The 19,635-nt window shown below is 39.6% G+C and overlaps 2 protein-coding genes across 4 annotated transcripts in view; both read right to left on the reverse strand.

The window, feature by feature from the left end:
• The window catches only part of LOC146488356 (short transient receptor potential channel 6-like), a 19,062-nt gene extending 16,554 nt beyond the window's left edge, over window positions 1-2,508 (reverse strand). For both annotated transcript variants that reach the window (XM_085123862.1, XM_085123868.1), the window contains exon 1: window positions 1,609-2,508. In XM_085123862.1, the coding sequence (XP_084979988.1) occupies window positions 1,609-2,508 (900 nt within the window). The remainder of the gene's footprint in view (window positions 1-1,608) is intronic.
• Window positions 2,495-19,635, reverse strand: part of LOC146488357 (short transient receptor potential channel 4-like) — a 59,772-nt gene continuing 42,631 nt past the window's right edge. Inside the window, exons 8-11 of one of the 2 annotated variants that reach the window (XM_085123880.1) lie at window positions 13,293-13,319; window positions 12,572-12,807; window positions 11,842-11,879; window positions 2,495-2,593 (exon numbers count right to left, since the gene is read on the reverse strand). In XM_085123880.1, the coding sequence (XP_084980006.1) occupies window positions 11,861-11,879; window positions 12,572-12,807; window positions 13,293-13,319 (282 nt within the window). In that variant the 3' untranslated portion in view covers window positions 2,495-2,593; window positions 11,842-11,860. Of the gene's footprint in view, window positions 2,594-6,263; window positions 7,176-11,841; window positions 11,880-12,571; window positions 12,808-13,292; window positions 13,320-19,635 lie in introns of those variants that run through there. The other variant, XM_085123889.1, reaches the window with a different exon arrangement.

Consider the following 19,635-nt stretch of genomic DNA (forward strand, 5'->3'; position numbering starts at 1 on the left):
ACTACGGAAATATTAAAATTCGGCGAGTTTGGTTAAGGCATTCAAACTCTATCATGCCGACGAAGTTTTTCCTGTTTTTGCCAGTTCCTAAGCGATGTTGCACCAAGTCGTCTCCATTGGTTTTCTCTCGGACGACAAATTGTTCCTGTCAGTTTTTCTCTTTCTTGATTTTTCCCGTTACTCTTTTCCCGTCAAATTTACTTTTACTTTAATCCCGTAACTCGTATTCCATTTTTCAAGGACCGTTCATATTTTTGCCGTTACCGCTAGTTTTCTCGTACGTTACTCCGTCACTCGTTCTAGAAACACCCTCTCTCATTAAAATAGTAGTAAGATTAAGCATTCGCCAAAATCCGATGTAAAATTTTGCCAGTTATTTTTTTCCTAGACCTAAAATACTATAGCTGCATTATAGATTAACAGTATGATACTATAGTTAGCTAATGTATGCGAATTAGAACACTGATAGGCATGGTGTGCTCATACGTCTCGAGCTTATAGATTTATGAGCCAGATTTTCAAAATTAAATGGAGTAAGTCTTGTTGCATGTTTGTCTCCCTCCCATCAGATTTTTTCCCCGTCGAAAACAGTAGACTGACTGTCGAAAGCTTACAACTTTTTAAATCGTTTTACCAGAGAACGCTTTTACATTTATCGTTTATTATGAATACTGGTAACGTATCCGCTTTGAATATTTTAAGTATCAATTCTGTATCACATTTTCTAATCATAATATGAACGACAATACGGTCAGCTATGACTCGCCTTCACAGACTAGCTCCGAACACTCGAGCATTTTCCAAGAATTCAATGTTTGCTCTTCTTCTGACAACATATCAATCATTGAGACCCTGAGATAACTGACCTGTGGGGTCATATGTCTAATGCCCAAGCAAATGCGATCGTCGTTCTATATATCATCCAGATTTTCCAATTTGAAAGTAGTCAGTCTTATTGTTCGTTTATTTCCCTTTCCTTCTCGTCAGTGAAAGTTAATGTGGATCTACAAAACTTGGGCAATTCATTTTGAAAACGTTTGCGATTTGCTCGTTACTATACGGCAGAGTACAAATTCTGTATCATGTTTTCTAATCATAACGTAAAGGACAGTACTGTCTGCTGTGAATTTCCATCACAATGACGCCTAACACCCACAACTTTCCAAGAATTTAATATTTGCCCTTCTTTTACAGCATATCAATCATTGAGATCCCGAGAAAGCCATCAACCCGTCTCAAATTTCTCTTTGGGCCTACAAGATTAAAACCGTTCAAACGTCCATGCGCTAAAATGCAAAACGGGTGACGATAGGACAACGTAAACAAAAAAAAAAAAACATCACTGTTGTCTCTATTACGTTCTTCAGTTGTATTGCTATAAAATAATTCTAATTCAACATCAAGAGGAAATTTGATACGCGGTCACTAGATATCAAGACACAGAAACATATTTTCAATAGTTAAAATTATCTTCAAGATTCTAAGAAAAATATTACCAGGGTGACTAGTCCTTGAAAGAGTATATAAGTTTTGGTTGCTTCTATTTTCACCTTATAAAACTTGGTTGCTATTGTAAGAAGGTCAGAAATCATAAAATAAAACACAAACCCGCTTTCGTTGTTTATTAGCAGCAATCTTGAGTAGGCTCAGACTCTGGTTGAAATCTTCAGGTCTCTCCTGCAGCAAACATCCAGTTCCTTCCACGTCCATTATCACGTGCAGTTGTTCCAAATTGCTTTCTTCAACAACATCAGCGGCAAATTTCTCATATTCCTCTGCTCGCTTTGTGTACTCATCTCTGCTGTAGTGATGCTCATACAAGGCAATTTTCTCCAGAAGATGTGCATCATGGAGGGCAGCTTCTATTACGTCTTCCAACTTACTTTCTTTTGCCGTTGTTTCGTCTTTCTCAGCATTAGCTGTTTCGTTGTTGGGGTTGTTTCGCCACAACCACTCCAAGCTAATGTACAGTGGGTCGGTTAAAATTTTGATCCATTCTTGCTCCTCTTGTTTTTGAATTTCCAGTGGTAGCTGTTCAGACTGTTCATCCTCACGGCAGTTACTACAACTTTTGCACCCACAAGTACAATTTAGTGGACTCCTTAGTTTGCTACACGTACAAAAGCTATCCAACTGCTCCAAAAGACGTTTTTCTTTCAGACGCTCGTTATCAGCAACGAATTGACACACCTCGTTTAGATTCTCAAGCGTTTTCACGTCATTCTTCAGTTTACCTTCGACTATTAGCTTCCAAACATCACCAGCGTCTTTCCTTTCGAGCGCTTTCAAAAGTTTCTGGCTGAGGGGCAGAGAGTTTGATGTATTATCTTCGTTGTCTTCTGTTGCTCTCTTCGCTGTGTCAGTCGTATTCTTGATCAGCGACAGATACTTGATCACTTCCTCTTTGGTTCCATTCCTCACTGAATCGACAAACTCTGAATAAATGTCAAAGCCACTTTCCTCTTCTTCGTTCTGGACCTGGATCGAGAAAACTTTCTCAGGCTCCATCCTTTTGTCCACAGTGAGTTCAGAACGCAAAGATACACCCTGGCTATGTTAAGTGTTCAGATGTCACAAATTGTCGAAGCAGTTCCTTTAAAGTAAGGTTTTATCGGATTACAACCGACAGTGTTTCATGCTTAGAAATTCAAATAACCCCTGCCCCTGGCAACGGTTAGGGTAAAAGGGGGAATGAGTTTGCGGAATGGTATGTGGCATGGCGTGCGGAATGGCATAATTATGCGAAATAAGATTTACGCGGGAAATAAATTAACTGAAGAGCGCATCCTGTTTTCGCGCCAATTTTATAAGAGCAGCAGCTTTTTTGATGCTGCGGACTCTTGCTAAATATTAACAACAATTCGAGGATTTGATCGTCTGATTGTTGATTTGGAAGAAGTGAGGGTAAAGAAAGGGATGAAAACTGTTTATAGTTTTCGCATTCAAGGAACTATGAGTAAACCCGTAGTAAATTAAATTTCATGTTCACTTTACTCCATGCGACTTCGGGTGACAAAAATAACGTGGTAGCGTGAAGTCTTCTCAGGACAAAGATTGATATTTTACCGAGGGCAAATAACAAACATTTTTTTCCTTTTATTTTTAAACCCTACGTAAAAGATCAATTCTCGTACCCTGTATGCTCGATGATTCATTTATCATGAGCGGGAAAATGAACAACAATTTGACCAAAATGCATTTGTGATAAGAATAGTTTCACAACCTTTCACACAACCAGTGTCGATAATTAGACACCATACTGTCATCTGCTATTTTGCTCTAGGGTGTTTTCGCTTTTAAATCTCATTTTAGGTTGGGACGTCTGACACTGAAAGACCTTAATAGTTCGATAACGCGTAACTGAACTATAGCTACCTGAATCGCCGTATTGAATAGCTAGGTAGCTAGCTCAGCAGCTCAACAGTGACTTGCGTACTCGTCGCTCGACGAAAATGTGAGGTGAGAAAAAGTAGAACATATTTTTCCCATGAGTTGTACAAATTGTAACCGTCAAAGAGTCTGATAAAATGACCGAGTTTAAATTTAAAATTTCTCACAAAATAGTTTTGGCCCTAGACTGATGTTTTTTCTCCAGTCTGGTGTTGCTTTTTGTCTAGGCTACTCGCTGCCATGTTCTTTTTGTCAACTAGAAATTTAATTTATTCTTAGTTCCTTGAATGCGAAACTTCATCGATTTCTTCACTCTCACTTCCTAACCAGCGATCAGACATGTTCTATCCCAGGCGTATATTTTCTAATCCTCGATCAGTTGTTTGGTTGTTTAATAGTCCGCAACATCGAAAAAACTGCTGCTCTTATAAAATTGGCGCGAAAACAGGATGCGCTCTTCAGTTAATTTATTCCCCGCGTAAATCGTATTTCGCAGAATTATGCCATTCCGCACGCCATGCCACATACCATTCCGCAAACTCTTTCAGCCTTTTACCCTCACCGCCGTGGCAATGATCAAATGTCATTGATTAATTTAGCCGGCAAACGATTTTAATGTAATTATATATATGTTATAGTGGCCATGCTTTCACAAGCAATTTTTCAAGTCACTTAGCGAGTGACAAACGGAAATCTCGTGAAAACAGTTGCTTTTCCAACTCTCTTTAAGTTTAGCGAGTCGGCAACATTCAATGCAATTGTAATTAAATTTAAGCCACCAAATCAGGTAGCTTAAGTGACTCGGCAATTAATTTCCGCCAATGAGAAGGAACTTGCGGTCATTTATCTGATAAGGCTGTGAAGCTGGGCCCTGACTGTGCTGAAAGGTGGACCCAGAGGACTGCGCATGAGTGGATGGCATCGAGACTGGAGGCACAGAAGATGCAGAGAGTGATTGAGGCGGAGCTGGTGTGTAGTTGGGAGTCTGCGCTGGCTGACGCAAGGAGCGCAAATGTTCAAGCAATGGCTGGAACTTCCTTGTAACTTCCTCGATAACCCGGGATACAAGTTGATCCAGCACTGGCGAAGAGAGAATGGTAGTGGCAGTATCCGCCAGGGTTGAAGCTGTTGCGGCGGAAGAGGCCGACACCAAAACCTCCGGCATCAGGGAAGCTTGTTGCTCAGATGACGAGGATGGCAAGTTGCCTTCCACAACTTGATTCTGCCTTCTGGCCCGCCGCGGAGGGGAGGTTACTAAAGCCTCTAAGGCCTGAGACGACGGGCGCTTGGATCTTTGAGAACGGAGAGGAGGCAAATACAGATAAAAAAGGAAACAAAACCAGAACCGAGAACTAACACTGCAATGGAAAATTACAAGCACTGAATACACTAAGCAACTAAACAGGCATGGCTGACAAATTGTCGCCGCAGGCGCCTATCAAAGCAAATATTAACCAAAATAATCTAAGAACAACAAGGGCTTTAATTAAACATAAAATAAACAAAAAGGGCCCTAAAAAATGAAATTTAAGCAACAAGGGCTCTAAAACAAACAACAGCAATAAGGGCTCTTATTTCAAATAAACATGAAATAACCTGAGAGCAACAAGGGCTCTAATAAAAAATAAAATAAACATGCAAACAAAATTGAGAGCAATAAGGGCCCTAAAAAATTAAATTTGAGCAACAAGGGCTCTTATTTCAAATAAACATGAGCAACAAGGGCTCAATATACAATAAACTGAGAGCAACAAGAGCCCTAGTATAAAACAGCAAAGAGCAACAAGGGCTCCAATTGAGATAAACATGAACCACAAGGGCTCAACATAAACTAAACAAGAGCAACAAGGGCTCTAATATAAAACAGTTGAGTAAGAGCAACTAGGGCTTCAACATAAACAACTTTGAGTAACAAGGGTTCTAAAACAAAACATAAACAATCAAGAGCAATAAGGGCTCCATAAAACACGCATGAACAACACGAGCGTAGGGAATAAATATAACAAGATGCCCCTCTAATGGCATTACACGGAATGCTAGCCCCAATTATTCCCCATTGTATGTTTCGCAGATATTTAAAAACTGTTCTCCCTTGGCAATTGAAATAATTGTCTGAATGGTTTTATTCAGATATATTGCGTGATACTTATCGCTGTGTTACTAGGAATCATGCCAGAAATAACTATGCAATAACGTCATGACCCTGCTGAACTGGTCTGGCCTCCTCTAGCTCTAATCCTTCGCGTTGATCATTCGATCTGTTTTTTAAAGCGGAGTTTCTTTGCTGTGAACTCTCCCAATTTCCACCGTTTCAACTGTCGAGTACTACCTAGAAGTTATTATTTCAATTTACTGCTTGAAAAAGGTTTGTTTTCTCTCTGAAAACAGCAGATCAAAGTCTTAAATTCATACATGTGGCCGCCATTGAACAAAAACAACTTTTCGAAATGATGACTTGCTTTGACGTCACACAGGTAGAGATAAGTGGGTCCCCTCCCTCGTGATATACGCGCCGATAATAGATTTTGATTGGGCTGTTTTTGTTCAAGACAATCAGAACAATAAATCCCTTCTGGGAGAGGGTAGAATTTAATCAAGGTTTAAGGAAGAAATCAAATAATGATTTTACGTCACACAGGAAGGGATGAGTGGGTCCCCTCTCTCGTGATATGTGCCCAAATAACAGATTTTGATTGAGCCGCTTTTGTTGAAGACAATCAGAACAATACATCCCTACCAGGGGAGGACATATTTTAATGCATAAATTAATGTGGCGATTTGTGACTACGACGATGAAAAAAAGATACCCGACCGAAACCTAGACACGTCATGCCCTGCGGGCATTCCGTGTAATCAGGGCCATAAGATGCTCACAAATAAATGAACTGCAGGCACGAGGGCTCAAATTCCTACTACAAACATAAAATGTAATCTGAGCACCGCAGGGATAAAAAAGATCAAAGAAGGCGAAGGGCCTTCAAGATGGCTCCCCGATAGCTGCGATAAAGGAAGTACTGGCCGAGAGAGTTCAAGTGAATACCATCGCACAAATAAGGACTGACGGTGGGATTACTTAAACCCCTGTGACGCCAGGAAAAAACATTGGGGCAAAGCTCTAGAACACCGTTTAGATACTGATTAAGGATCGGTGCCGCCGCGTTGAAGAACGGCGTGCGAACACGAGGTATCACCTCGCAAACACCGATGACACGTACCGAATAAGATGCCAAGAGCAATTGGGCCAAATCATCAATCTCGGAACTGACAACCTCAGGACGATCATCAACAAGATCATTAGTGCCTATTTCAAGAATAGTAATATCAAGTTGACGAGCCGAAACAACACCAAGGTCATAAAGGCGAAGTTTCTCCACAGTACGACCACCAACGCCAGCAAGTGGACCACGGCGTCACCCACGAGATCAAAATGCTCGGAAGCACGAGCATCGAATTTGGATGAGAGGTCTGAACTTAGCCTTCGAACAATTGAATGGCCCAATATAAGAATCGTAGGAGGTCAGCTAACCATGGAAGAGACCGAGCCAAAGAAAGAACCTGAGAAAAACCTAAGAAAGACTACAATCGACCCAACCGAGATCTAAAAAAAGAAAAACAAATCAAACGAAAACGAAAAGCTTTTAGCTCGCAAAAACAAATGGGCCAGAAGTACCTACTCAAGGGGGTAAAAAAAGATAAAACTCACCTCGAATGAAAAGGCGTGTCTTTAACCACCGTCAAGATGAATTTCCTGTCTAACGGACATAACTCTCATTTTATAACACCTTCTGAACGAACACCGGACAGTTACTTTTAGTCTTAATTTAATTTATTCTATTTCACACCTTTACTTTATGTATAAATTATTGTTTTTTCTGTTGCATTCTTCACTTGATAATGGTGCCAGGATGACACCGAAACGTCGTTCCGTTTTTTCGCTTATTTTTATAGTCAACTGTATCTCTAAATTTAATTTTATTAGAATTATTATTATTATTATTATTATTATTATTATTATTATTATTAATGTTATTATTATTATTATGTCGTTGTTAATACAAAGTCGATGTTGAATTGACCAAGGTATTGAACAATGTCAAAGTCAACATTGAGTCGAGCGCTCTTCTTTTATTTATTTATCTTTTGAGTTCCAAGAATTTCCTTTACGTAAAACGAAGACCGGAAGTAAGACTTAAGCAGAATTCATTTTCTGGATGTTGGCTGTATTTAGATCATCATAACTGACATAGTAATGGTACAATGGTGTTGGTAAATAGTCATGAGCTCTGACTGCGCTCCTTACGTTAGGCTGTTATCTTTGGCGTTCCATCCCCGACAATTATCGAACTAACAATACAATATTCAACAAGATGCCTATACTGGCATTTACGTGTGATGCCCCTTGATTCTTATAATTATATGCTTCGCAGACTATCCTAGCTAATGGAATATTTTGAGTCACAAAGATAGCGTTATGTTGTTTCCCTTGTGTTACACGTCTTATCGTTATACCGGAATTTCTATTACAATAACGCCGCCTGACTCACGTTTCTGGTTATGTAAATAAAAGTGTAAGATTACAAATTGTTTTCGTTTCACCAAAAAAAAAAAAACAGAAAGAAAACAGGCAAAACGATTTCCTAAATGAAAACTTTTAGTACAAATGGACAATCAAGCCTTTAATCTTTTTGTAAAGTAGATTTCCAGTTGCGTTTAAGCATCAATTCGACAAAGTGATGCGATCTGTGTTTTAGCTTAATGACCTTTCCCCTGCATATTCTGGATGGTTCTACAACTGTCAAACAGAAGCATGATTCCTTCGCCTTGAACTCTCTGATTTCCACCGTTTTTACTGTCGAGTGCTTCTTAGAAGTTATTCTTTCGATTTACCGCTTCAAAAGGGTTAATTTTCTTTTTGAAAACGGCACATTGGAATCTAAAACATTAAAACAATATGGCCACACCACTAAAGTCAAGCCTTTTCAGTTCCACCGAGAGACCACTAGGACCTGAATTATCACAATAGTAATTAACTCCCCTCCGATCCCTCCTGACCTACACTAAGATATTGGATTCTGATTGGACCGTTTTTGTTAAAGACAATAAGGACAATAGGAGACAAAAAGATCCCCTCTAGGAGAAAACTGAGTTTGATACATGTAAAACGAGTTAATAATTGAAAGATGCGCATTTGTGGATACAAACGGCCCCCATTTTATAACGTGGGCTGCACAGGCATCCCACGTAATAATACAATACCACATCTGTCGAAGAACGTTAACACATCGTTATTGTCTATGCGAGTGCGCTATGTGTTATTTGAGAATGTAACATTTTCTTGCACTTCATACAGCATGTGACCACTAAAACTTTACTTCCCATAGCCAAAGTATACTAAATTTGCAACATCCCAATAAATCAAGCGATAATCGAATTTTACAGCTCAAATGTTAATCACTAATTATTTTTTCGCTGTCGTGTTTGTCGACGACCGTGAGCCACAGGGAAAAGCAACATGTAATCTGAGCGACCAACATTGGTCCGTGTGGCGGAGCAGCTATCGGAATTGACCCAAGAATCAAAAAAATATCAGTCTGCAACAGGCAAAGTTCAAACGTTGGGCAGGAAAATCCCGAAAAATCTAAAGAAAGATTAGTTTCTCGATTCGACAAGAAAATAATGTGAATTGCGAAAAATTGCTATTGTAGCTCAACCCCGTTAGTTTACTGTTCTTTACTGGTTTGTTTAGTAACAAATTGGAAAGTCCACTTTACCTTCGCCCCATTTCGTGTCTTGTAATGTGTTCCCTCAGGAATTTTTTTTCGATCTATTTAAAGGACCCAAGTCAGCCTCCGCCATTTTCGATGCCATCGAAATTATTGATATTGCATGGTGAAGCGAAATCTTATTGCTTAACTGTAAGTTCTGTTCCTGAAAGTATGTTTCATTATCTTTAGTAGTTTTACAGTGATATTTCATTCATTTCGACATGCTCTGAATAAAATATAATAGCCAAATTCTCGCATATAAACAGAAACAAAGGTGTGGCTGACTAGGGCCCTTTAATAAAGCTCTAGGGAAAGCCAGTTTGAGAGCTTACACCACAACATAATTTTGTATTTTATTTTACTGGAGCATCTTACGTAATTCATCAGCTCCACCAGTAGCAGCAACCAATGTTTAGTGAAATTTGACAATTTTTTCATTGAAAGTATAAAATATAGATCAGGAGGTGAGAGTAAGTTGTAAAGAGTTGGAGAAACCAGCTCATGTAAGAAGTGAATAAATAAAATTCATGACATAGTTGTATTTTTTTATCTTCATCATAATTACACATCAGACATATCAACGTATACATTTTACATTTTATTTAGAGAAGGCAAGTTTTTTTTTTATAGACACATGCCAGACCAGCGTTTGCCTGAGGAACTGTGCGAATAGCGAGGAAAAGAAGCTCAAATCGGAATATTATTGTCGGTTGATAGAAGATGCTAAAGGTGACAGCTCCAAGATGTGGAAAGCAATTAAAGAGACACTTCCTTCTAACCACAATGAAATTAATGCAGTTTTTAGTGATAGAAAATTGCAGACTGACCCTAAAGGTATTGCAGAAACTCTAAACAATCACTTTTCAAGCATCGGCAAGAGGCTTGCAAAGGCCTTTAGTGGTTCAAAACCGATTCGGTGTGGTACAGTTCCCAACTCATCATTCTCTCTCAAGTCTGTGACGTCAGCCTTCGTTGAAAAGCAGCTGCGCCAAATGAAAACCAACAAGGCGATTGGACTAGACAACATTAGTGCACGTTTACTCCGAGACGCAGCAAGTGTACTCGCTTCACCTCTACGGGATATCATAAACCTCTCTTTTGAGAAGGGTCGATTCCCATCTTCTTGGAAATGTGCGAAAGTGACTGCTCTTTTCAAACAAGGTGATAGGACTGATAAAGATAACTACCGTCCGATTTCTATCCTGCCCACGGTCAGTAAAGTAATTGAGAGAGCTGTTCATTCTCAACTTTACGACTACCTTGACTCCAACAATCTGCTTGCTGTGAACCAGTTTGGCTTTAGACGTGCAAGATCTACCGCTTTAGCTCTAACGCTACTGATACCGGGTGTAGTTAAAAGAATGGCGAGTATCTTGTGAATGGCTGGAAATGTCTGAGGGTCAGAGGCAGACCCAGCTGAATTTGCATTTGCAGGCCTTTCCTCATACGGCATGTTTTCAAAGTACTTTTTCCACTTTGCAATCTCTACTGAGAGAAATGTTGATTCCTTCTTGTAATATTTTAGTATTTAATTTTGATCACGGGTCTCTATACTCATTGCCATTGAAAACCTGTCTGCAAGCACTAAACCTTGATGACGTCGTAAGAATTTAACTTCAATTTCTTGTATTACATGGTCAACAAAAGAAAAAGAAAGAAAGAAAGAAAGAAAGAAAGAAAGAAAGAAAGAAAAAACACATTCACTTTGCTGTAATTATTTGAAGTGTGGTCAGAGCTGCAGCCTGCATTGGCACGATGATGCTGGATGTTGGCAGTACGTGATCTTCGTGACTTTGTTTCCCATAGCCTGAACAATTATCTTTATCCGAAACGTAGCCTCTTCCAAAACTTGACAATCACATGGTGCAAATAGGGGGCTGTAGATGGTCTTTTGTTTTTTAGACGCTTTCCTTTTGTTTGCTGTTTCATCAAGACGAGCGAGTAAAGTATCACAGTAAAGTTCAAACTATCTACACTTAGCTCTCCAGAAAGTGAAAAGGTTAACAAAAATCCATATTTTTTTGGGGGGGGGGGGGAGGCACGGGGATACGGGGGGGACAACTGTCCCCCTTGTCCCTTAACATAGCACGGTAGGCAGCAAGATTAAGCTGGCCTACTACAGTTTTCGTACTATGCGAGCTTTGATGTGCGCGCGCTGCCCAAGGCACGCGAAAGCATCACCCGCGTGCAAAATAACGCGAGCCAGCTGAGGAAATCCCGCGAGCACAAAAACAAAATGGCGGCTCTCGGAAAAATTTCCCGGTATTCCAGGTAGGTTCCAGAGGTCTACCTACAGTAGCTAGATTGTTTTGGGGCTTGATAATTAAAAAAAGCGTGTTGTCTAATGGTTGCCGTTCCTTAACAGTGATTTTGCGCCAAATGTCTGAACACGAAGGCAGCATGCACTTTGCTGGAAAGGAGGTACTTGCTAAACTTAGAACGAACTTAAAATTAAACGAAGAACTCTTTACTGCCTCGGATAATTTATATACTGATCCTCGCTTCAATTTCCTTTAAGGGAAAAATCAAGTACACCACACAGAAGTACTTCTGCTTCATCTGAATCAAACTAAAGATCATGCTATAATAAAGTCTGACTTCTCTTTTGGCTTGAAATTAACAGATAACGTCACCTGGCATAAAACGTGATTGGAGAGCTGCTCGACATTCCTTAAACTCAGCTCACCTTCAAAGCCAATTATAAGTCAACTTGCCACAGTCGTTCTAAGAAGAAAAAGAAGAAGATTAGCATGAGCTTGCGACAAGTTGATAATATATCATGATCTCTTGTCCACTAGATGTCCCAACTTTCAAGACTCAACCAACAGCTGCTGTCCTTTTCTAGAATTGGAACGAGAATTTGGAATAAAATTCCTCCTCAACTACGAAAGTTACGTAAAACACTTTTCAAGCGTAAACTGCATGAATTGCTTTTTAAGGTTCTGGAGACTGAGGAGGTGTATGTTGATATAAATGCTGTAACTCGTATCAATTTTATGTCACTATTTAGTTAGCTTGCATTTAACTTTCTAAATAATAATTAGTCATTTAAGTGTCTTATTTATTCATTTATTTTCTTATTTAATTCTCTTTCTCTTTGTTTAATGAATCATTTCTATTTTTGCGCTGTTGATTTTCTGTTCCTTTTGAGTGGCAAACAACTGTAAATGCTACCCACCTCGAATAGCCCTTGCTAATTGTGGGTATGTAATATTGTAATTTGTCTTTTCTTATAATAAATTGTTGTTGTTGTTGTTGTTGTTAATTTTCTCTAACACCTCTCCAAACTCACAGTATCAGATCCTCTGTCTGTGACTCCATTCAATGTACATGACCAAAGTTTTACCCAAGAGCATTTGCCAGCCATTTACAGTACATTTATTTTTGTACAAATAAATAGACAATAGGTTACTCACTTTGCTATGCTGTCAAGTTTCTTATTAAGCTCAGACAGTTCTTTCATCTGTCGATCCACCAACCTCCTCAGAAGGTTAATGTTTTCTTGAATATTACTTGGAGCTTTTCCTCTTTTGATGGTGGCATCCCCAGTCTCCGCTGCATCATCATGCCTGTCGTTCTTCAACTCGTGTTTTCCAAAATAGCGATGTTTTAGGTATTTGACAACCAGATCTTTCATTGTCTCCAGTCGTCTCTACATCAAACAAAAAAGAAGTCAACAGCATACCATGTATGGTGTGTTACATATGAAACCAGTTATTATAACCTTGCTTGCCACTTGTGTCCCTCCTGCCCATAGATTTTAAATTGACCTTCTTCAATGTTGTTTCGTATTTCAAATTATTCCAGCATAACGTTAACACGTCGTTATATGAGAATGATGTATTATTCAGTAAAGACACAGGCATACATGAAAAAAGGAAATTCGACTGCTCCTATCGGGAGTCAAGCTAAGGCCTTCCCAGTACTTGTTCGGATACTCTACCGTGGGACTCGTGGGAGCTAAGGCCATTAAACTGTAGGCTCATGGGACGAACATTCTGCATACTGCTAGGATTGGAATGTCAATGTGTGACATATGGTGATATGTTAGCTCACGTCAACAACCACACCCCAACTTTCCTCATAGATCTCCAGTTTCTGAATGCCATTCAGGAAGAGTGTTCATAGAAAACTTACCTCTTTCCTTATCTTCTCCTCGTTTCTCTGAAATCAAATCGGATAATACGTAAGCGAATGGTTAGCTACAATCGTGTCAGTCCGGATTTTTTACCTCGGGCTCTGAGGGGTGCGGTTGAACTGTAGCTAAAGAGCGAAATTGTATAAAAATGTTTGGTCCCCAGGAAAGTCCGTCTTAATCAATACATGTACGTATTGATCATTTTCTACTGTGATAATTATAAATGTTAAATTTTCATAGTTTACTATTAAATAATAAAAATGTGATTTTGATGACACAAGATCTTAAGTTAACAACTTCAAATACTTAACGAGTTCGACATATTCTCAAGAAGGTAAATAAGACCAAGACAAGTCGTGAAGCTACGACATCTACTAGAACTCGAAAAACCAACTATTTTGCTGGCCAAATCAGGGTTGTTGCGAGAGCCATTTGCCACATTTTCTCAGCAGTCACAAACGTCAAAACCACAATCCGTCGTCACAGCCTTACTTCTTCGCCGTGAACTCTTTACTGTTTAAGCCGTCGAGTATTCCTTAGAGCTCCCTTTTTCGACTGACCACAACAGCCATAACATTTGGCACCAAAGGTTCGGCTCGATTTGGAGTCGGTGTAACTTGGAACGATTATTTGGTCAGCAGACGATCATAAAGTGAACGGCCCACAAACCTTACGCGAAAATGGCTGTCGTTCTTTGTTTTTATTCATGGTAAAAAATTCTTTCAATTTTTGTGCTTAAGAACGAGGTAGGATGGACTAATTTGAAAACGAACGATCCAATATTAAAATGGTAAACATTTTGGAATGAGTCCTAACAACCCTAGTGAATTGTACCTCACTACTAAACCTCATGGATTACGTAATCCAGGAGATAAATAAAACCCCAGTGACGTGGCATTCAAATTGTCCCATCTCTGAAGCATGCGTATGTTACGCTGCACGTGGTAGCAAAGGAAACCCCCGGGGGTCCCAGAGCTCCCTTACACAACAAAAAAGTGACCCTTAACTTCCTTGTAAGAGTTCGATCTCTCAAACGCGCTATTTAGCTCTATTCTGTTATAAAGATTTGCGTGACTTCTGAATGTGAGGCTCGATATCATGAAATATTCGCTTCAATGTCTGAGAAATCTCTGCTGCTTTCATATGAATGTGAATAACAAACGGCACGCGTAGGATTCATATTGGAAATGCTTTTGGTGGCAAAGTAAAATGTTGTAATCGACCTCGCAGTGTGGCATTCTTGAGATTCAATCCAACATCTATCCTGTTACGCACCCCACAGTGCCCTCTCGGAATTCACTACATACACGGCGTCTAGGACCCTGGCACAAAGTCAGTATGACGTCAAAAGGTAGGTTTCGCTCTGCCAATTTCGTTCCACCATATCACAAGAAAAGTTTTTGGTTAATACCTCATATGTGGTTGGAGTTTACTGAGCACTGTTTATGCAGTGCTGATCAACGCAGAACATTCCAGTATGTATTTTACAAAATATGAGCCTCCAAAGTCGTTATTTCATTCATTTTTAGGTGCCATATCCCAATGGCTTTCATGAATATTCACTGACTGGCCAACATCGAGAGTAACATAGACAGTACCTGCCGAGCATTTTGATTGGACTTGCCTGCTTTGGATTTCTTCTGCTGGTTTTCGTTGTCATGGTTATAACATGTGTTTGTTGGAAAGGGACGCAATCTTAGCAGACCCAGGGGAGTGCTTACACTATCACCTGCTATGTCAGATATATTGGAGAAGAATACCTGCTAGTACTCCACACTGATTATGCGACACATCAGTCAGGTAAGAAAGATGACTCAACACCCCAAAGGTACAACATAGGCACGCAAAGCGTGCATGACCTATGTTGAAGTTTTTGAGATTCACTTGGGACAAGGCTAGATGTAAACCGTAAAGGACAATGCTTACGGGGCTGGCAAAAAGTTGGAAACAAATTTTAACTTGGGCTACGAAAGATAAGCTGGAAGCCCTACAAAAAGGTTCCCGGAGACAATTAACACTACAGTCGGGGTAAAAACGTTGCTGAACTAGTTAATGGCCTACACGAATTACAACATTTTAACCAAAGAACTGAAAATCCCTGTGAGATCTCAACATTATCGTTAACGGTGATTTTAGTAGACAGAAGAAAGGCGCCTAGCTAGGATATCATGGTGATGGAGTCCACCATACATTTTTAATACCGTGGCGTTCCTTGCCACATACTGATTAGTAAGCACTGAGGTACTCACTACACTTTTCGTCTTGTCTTCTATAATGTTAATACTACATCTGGAGTCTGGCTTAGCAGCCTGCAGATCTGCACAACAAATGCTATTTCCTATTTCTCACCCTCGAAAATAGTATGGCAAATATTGCAAAGCTGGTTTTCACGATATCGTCAACTTCAATTGCCTCGGTAGTTCTGCCGCTAATGCAGCGAATGATTTATTCCGGAAATGATTTAAAGACTTGAGGACTTTTTTTACATTCTCTCGCAAACAGAAAAGGATTTCAATCGAAATTCGTGTATGAATAGGTTAGGAGAAGCCAGAGTTTTCAGTGGTGTAGAAGCTCATTCTAATTCTGCCGGTGAGTTTCGTTTACGGCATGTAGCAGCCAGATGTAGTCAGCATTTCTAATCTACTGCTCTAGATTTGGCGTTGGCTGTTCAGAGAGGACAACTTTATCCACTGGATATATCGCTACCAGGCATTCAAAGCCCCATTTTACCCCACATTAAACAAACGAATTGTAAGCATAAGTAGGGGCTGTATGGAAATCGTTCCAAACAATGGCCCGATTTACATTAGAGACGGATAATCCATCTGGAAGAATTATCCGTCTCGTCGTTTAATCCGTCAAGTTTAAATACGGGACGAACTTTAAAACACAGTATTAGTTCGCCTCATAGTTCGTCCAGTTTATACTAGACGGATAATGCAGGTCGCGAGAAACTGGCGCGAGGAAAAGGAATGGGTACAAGACAAATCGTCGAGTTGGCGGCAAATGCCAAAATGGCGGCAACGGCACAGTTCGTAAAGCTTTTTTTGCACTACTTCGTTTATGAGAACACATCTTGTATCCTCCTGTTAAGAGACTGCTGGCTTTAAGCGACGATGTGTTGATTCTGGCATCTAAGTTCGTCTGTCCCTGCATTTATACACACAGACGGATTATCCGTCCTGGCAGATCATCCACCTTAGTTCGTCTGCAAAGACGAATTAAGCAGATAGTTCGTCTTGACGGATAATCCGTCTGTTGCCCGTATTTATACACGGACGGATTATCAGAGTCATTATCAGACTAATTAAAAGACTCTTGCCCAAGTTCGTCCAGACGGATTACCCGTCTTTAGTATAATCGGGCCAATGTGTTATTTGGAATTTATTTTATTTTTCTCGATAGCGACTTGATCACTGGATAAAAATATCCCGTCCTTCTGAAACCGAGCACTGAAGGATTAAATTCCCGAACAGCTTAAAAATGCAGAAAGGTCAGTGAAATGATCAAGCAAGCATGTCAAACTGCAAGTATTCATTTCAATTTCAGAAGAATCCCCAGAACCCTTCGACAAAAATCATTGGATTTCGGGGATTCTGCTACTATAGCAAATGTTGTGCACAGCTTCTGTACCCGCTGCAGCAACTGTTGGTTTATGTTGCCCATATAAATATATACACTCAAGGACCAGTATAACTAAGTCACACATGGTCACCCATGGAAATACATTTTTTAGCTTCGGGGAACAAATTCAAATTGCTGTGTTTCGTAATTCACAAAAAGGCAGGCAGTCGCAACGCCATTAGAGTTGAATCCTACGTATTATTACGCAGCATATGTTAGCAAAGGAAAGTCCAAGATTAAGCCAAGCGCGACGCAAAAATCCCTTACACGCCAAAAGATCATGTTTAACTTTCTTGCAAGAGTTTGGGTGATTTACTATTTCGCTCTAGATTGTCGTAACGTTTGCGTGACTTCTGAATATATCAGCCTCCATCTCATTAAATATTCGCTTTAATTCTGAAAACCCCCAGCATCGCCAAGTTTCTTGTTTGATAAGAATGTTAAAAACATAAAAGGCACGATTCCGGTTGGAAATGCCTCTATTGGCAAAGCGAAACGTTGAAATCGACGTCACAATATGGCATTCACTCAGTGTAATATCAGTAATATATATATTTAGCCAAGCCTAAAAGCGGAGCTCCAATTTTTTTGCTAGCATTTATAGAAATCTCGGCTTATCGTATGGACGTAGTTCCTCATCGATCCTTTCTAAAGTTATATATATTTTTAAAGCATATGCAGCAAACTCCCCATCAACAATGTAATACCAGGAGCCCATGATCATCGGCTCCTGATTTGTTGTAACAGAGGGCATTTTTTCTTAATTTTCCTTTCACCGAGCAAGGGTTGGTGATTGGTTGATCTTTGCGCTTGTACCCCAATCTCGTCCTCTGAGAGCCCACGCGCGTTTTTGAATGGGAATGAGATTCCTGGAACCAGGTTTGTGAGCCCGCGAGAATGGGCACCCCCACCAAACCCACGTTTTCGCGAAAAACACTGGGCTCTGAAATCTGGTTCCAGTCCTTGTTATCTATAGCTAGTCTCCTTCGCAGCCGTTATTAGGGTCGTCACGCAACGATCCTCCCCACGGAGCGTAGCGTGACGACACTAATAACGGCTGCGAAGGAGACTATGTTATCTAAGGTCTTTCGATTCCTGATCCTAGACTCCTAGTACCCAGATCCATCATTTAAAAAAATGGCGGCAATCTCGTTCTCCGAGCCTGCATTACCCTTATCCAGCGGAACGGGCCCTGGATATGGTAGGCACTTCATATATGGTAATTATTAATAATTACCATATATGAAGTACCTACCTGAGAACGAGCGAAGAGGCGAAACTTTGCTTCGTTCTAGAGATTTGGATAAAACGGGATAAAAATAGCAGTGTTCAGATATCTTCCTGTATTAGGATGGTGGATAAAAAAAGAAAGGATCTTTTTAATTTTTGCGTAAGTTTTCAGGTTTGGAAGCGATCGAATTTTTCCTACGCCTCGTCTTATTTTTCCTGCGCGACTGTGTGGAAATGTTCCCCTTTAACAGCAGATTTGAAGGAAAACTTTTAGTGTGATAAATGTCAAAACTAGAAGAGGTTTTGTTGTGTCGGTGGAAGGCGAAAGGTTCGACAGCTCTGTCAATTAAGGAGGTAAGATGACTTCAAATATTTATGTATGCATACACACCTTTAAACTGTTTGTAGTGTTTTTTTTTCTGACGAGGGAGCAATTTTCTAAAAGAAATCTTTAATCAAGATAATATTAAAATTGCAAGCTAATACGGACAATAGTAGGCCAGTGTTGTTATATCAACTCATGTGGTCTACTAATACTAGGAGATCGTTGCAAACTAGTACACCGTGGAACAATTGAAAAACGAGTCATTATAAGTTATAGGGATTTACAAAATATTTAAAATTTCATCTTTTTCTCGTCAAATTGAGTGATTTTTTTTATGTTTAGGTTCTGTTTGAGGGAGATGCACATTGGAGATGTTTGCTTACAGGAGAGATATTTCTTCAAGTCAAATTAGCTTTGTGCCATTTTTATATTTTCTAACTGCACTTGTAGCTCATTAATTCAATAAATAAGATTGAAAAGCTCATTTTTAAAAATTTATTCCTAGGTTGATAGCTATTCTTGTACACTTAAAGTTGTTTATTTTGGTTTTTGGATAAACTCAAACTAAGTGCTCAGTTCCATGCAACTGATATTGATTTACAAGAGAGTCAAGATGTTTTTCTTGCTCTTAACTTAATCTAAGAATGCAGTATATAATTTTTCCCATTTGTTTCGGTAGGGATAGGAAAACATGAACCTTTCATAACTTCCTGTCAATCACATCAGTTCCTTTGTTTTGAGAGTGCAAAGTGATACTGTTTTGTTCAGAGAAACCATTGCAGTAATTGGCTGCCTCTTATTCTTGATATTGTAAAGTCAAAACAACAATTACTTGTGAATGCCTTTTGCTACTTAGTATATATGGAAACTAGTAATTATCAAAACTGGATCAGAGAGTACATTTGATGACCTTGATCCCAGCGTAGGTTCTCTCCTTTGCCAATTTGGTGATCATCATCATCATCATCATCAATCTTTATTTACCCTCGGATTGTAGAGTAGCTTAATGCAGCTAATATCTCCGAGCATTTTCCCACCCAACCATGATAATATACGCACAAAGACCAGACCACAACACCGGGAACTACGTCCCCTACTCTTTGCGAACAGTGAGTGGGCTCTTTAACGTCCCACAGAGTTATTTACAAACAAGGATTGTGAGA

The sequence above is a fragment of the Pavona decussata genome, unplaced genomic scaffold (genome assembly GCF_977016875.1).
Source record: "Pavona decussata unplaced genomic scaffold, jaPavDecu1.1 SCAFFOLD_11, whole genome shotgun sequence".
NCBI lineage: Eukaryota > Metazoa > Cnidaria > Anthozoa > Scleractinia > Agariciidae > Pavona > Pavona decussata.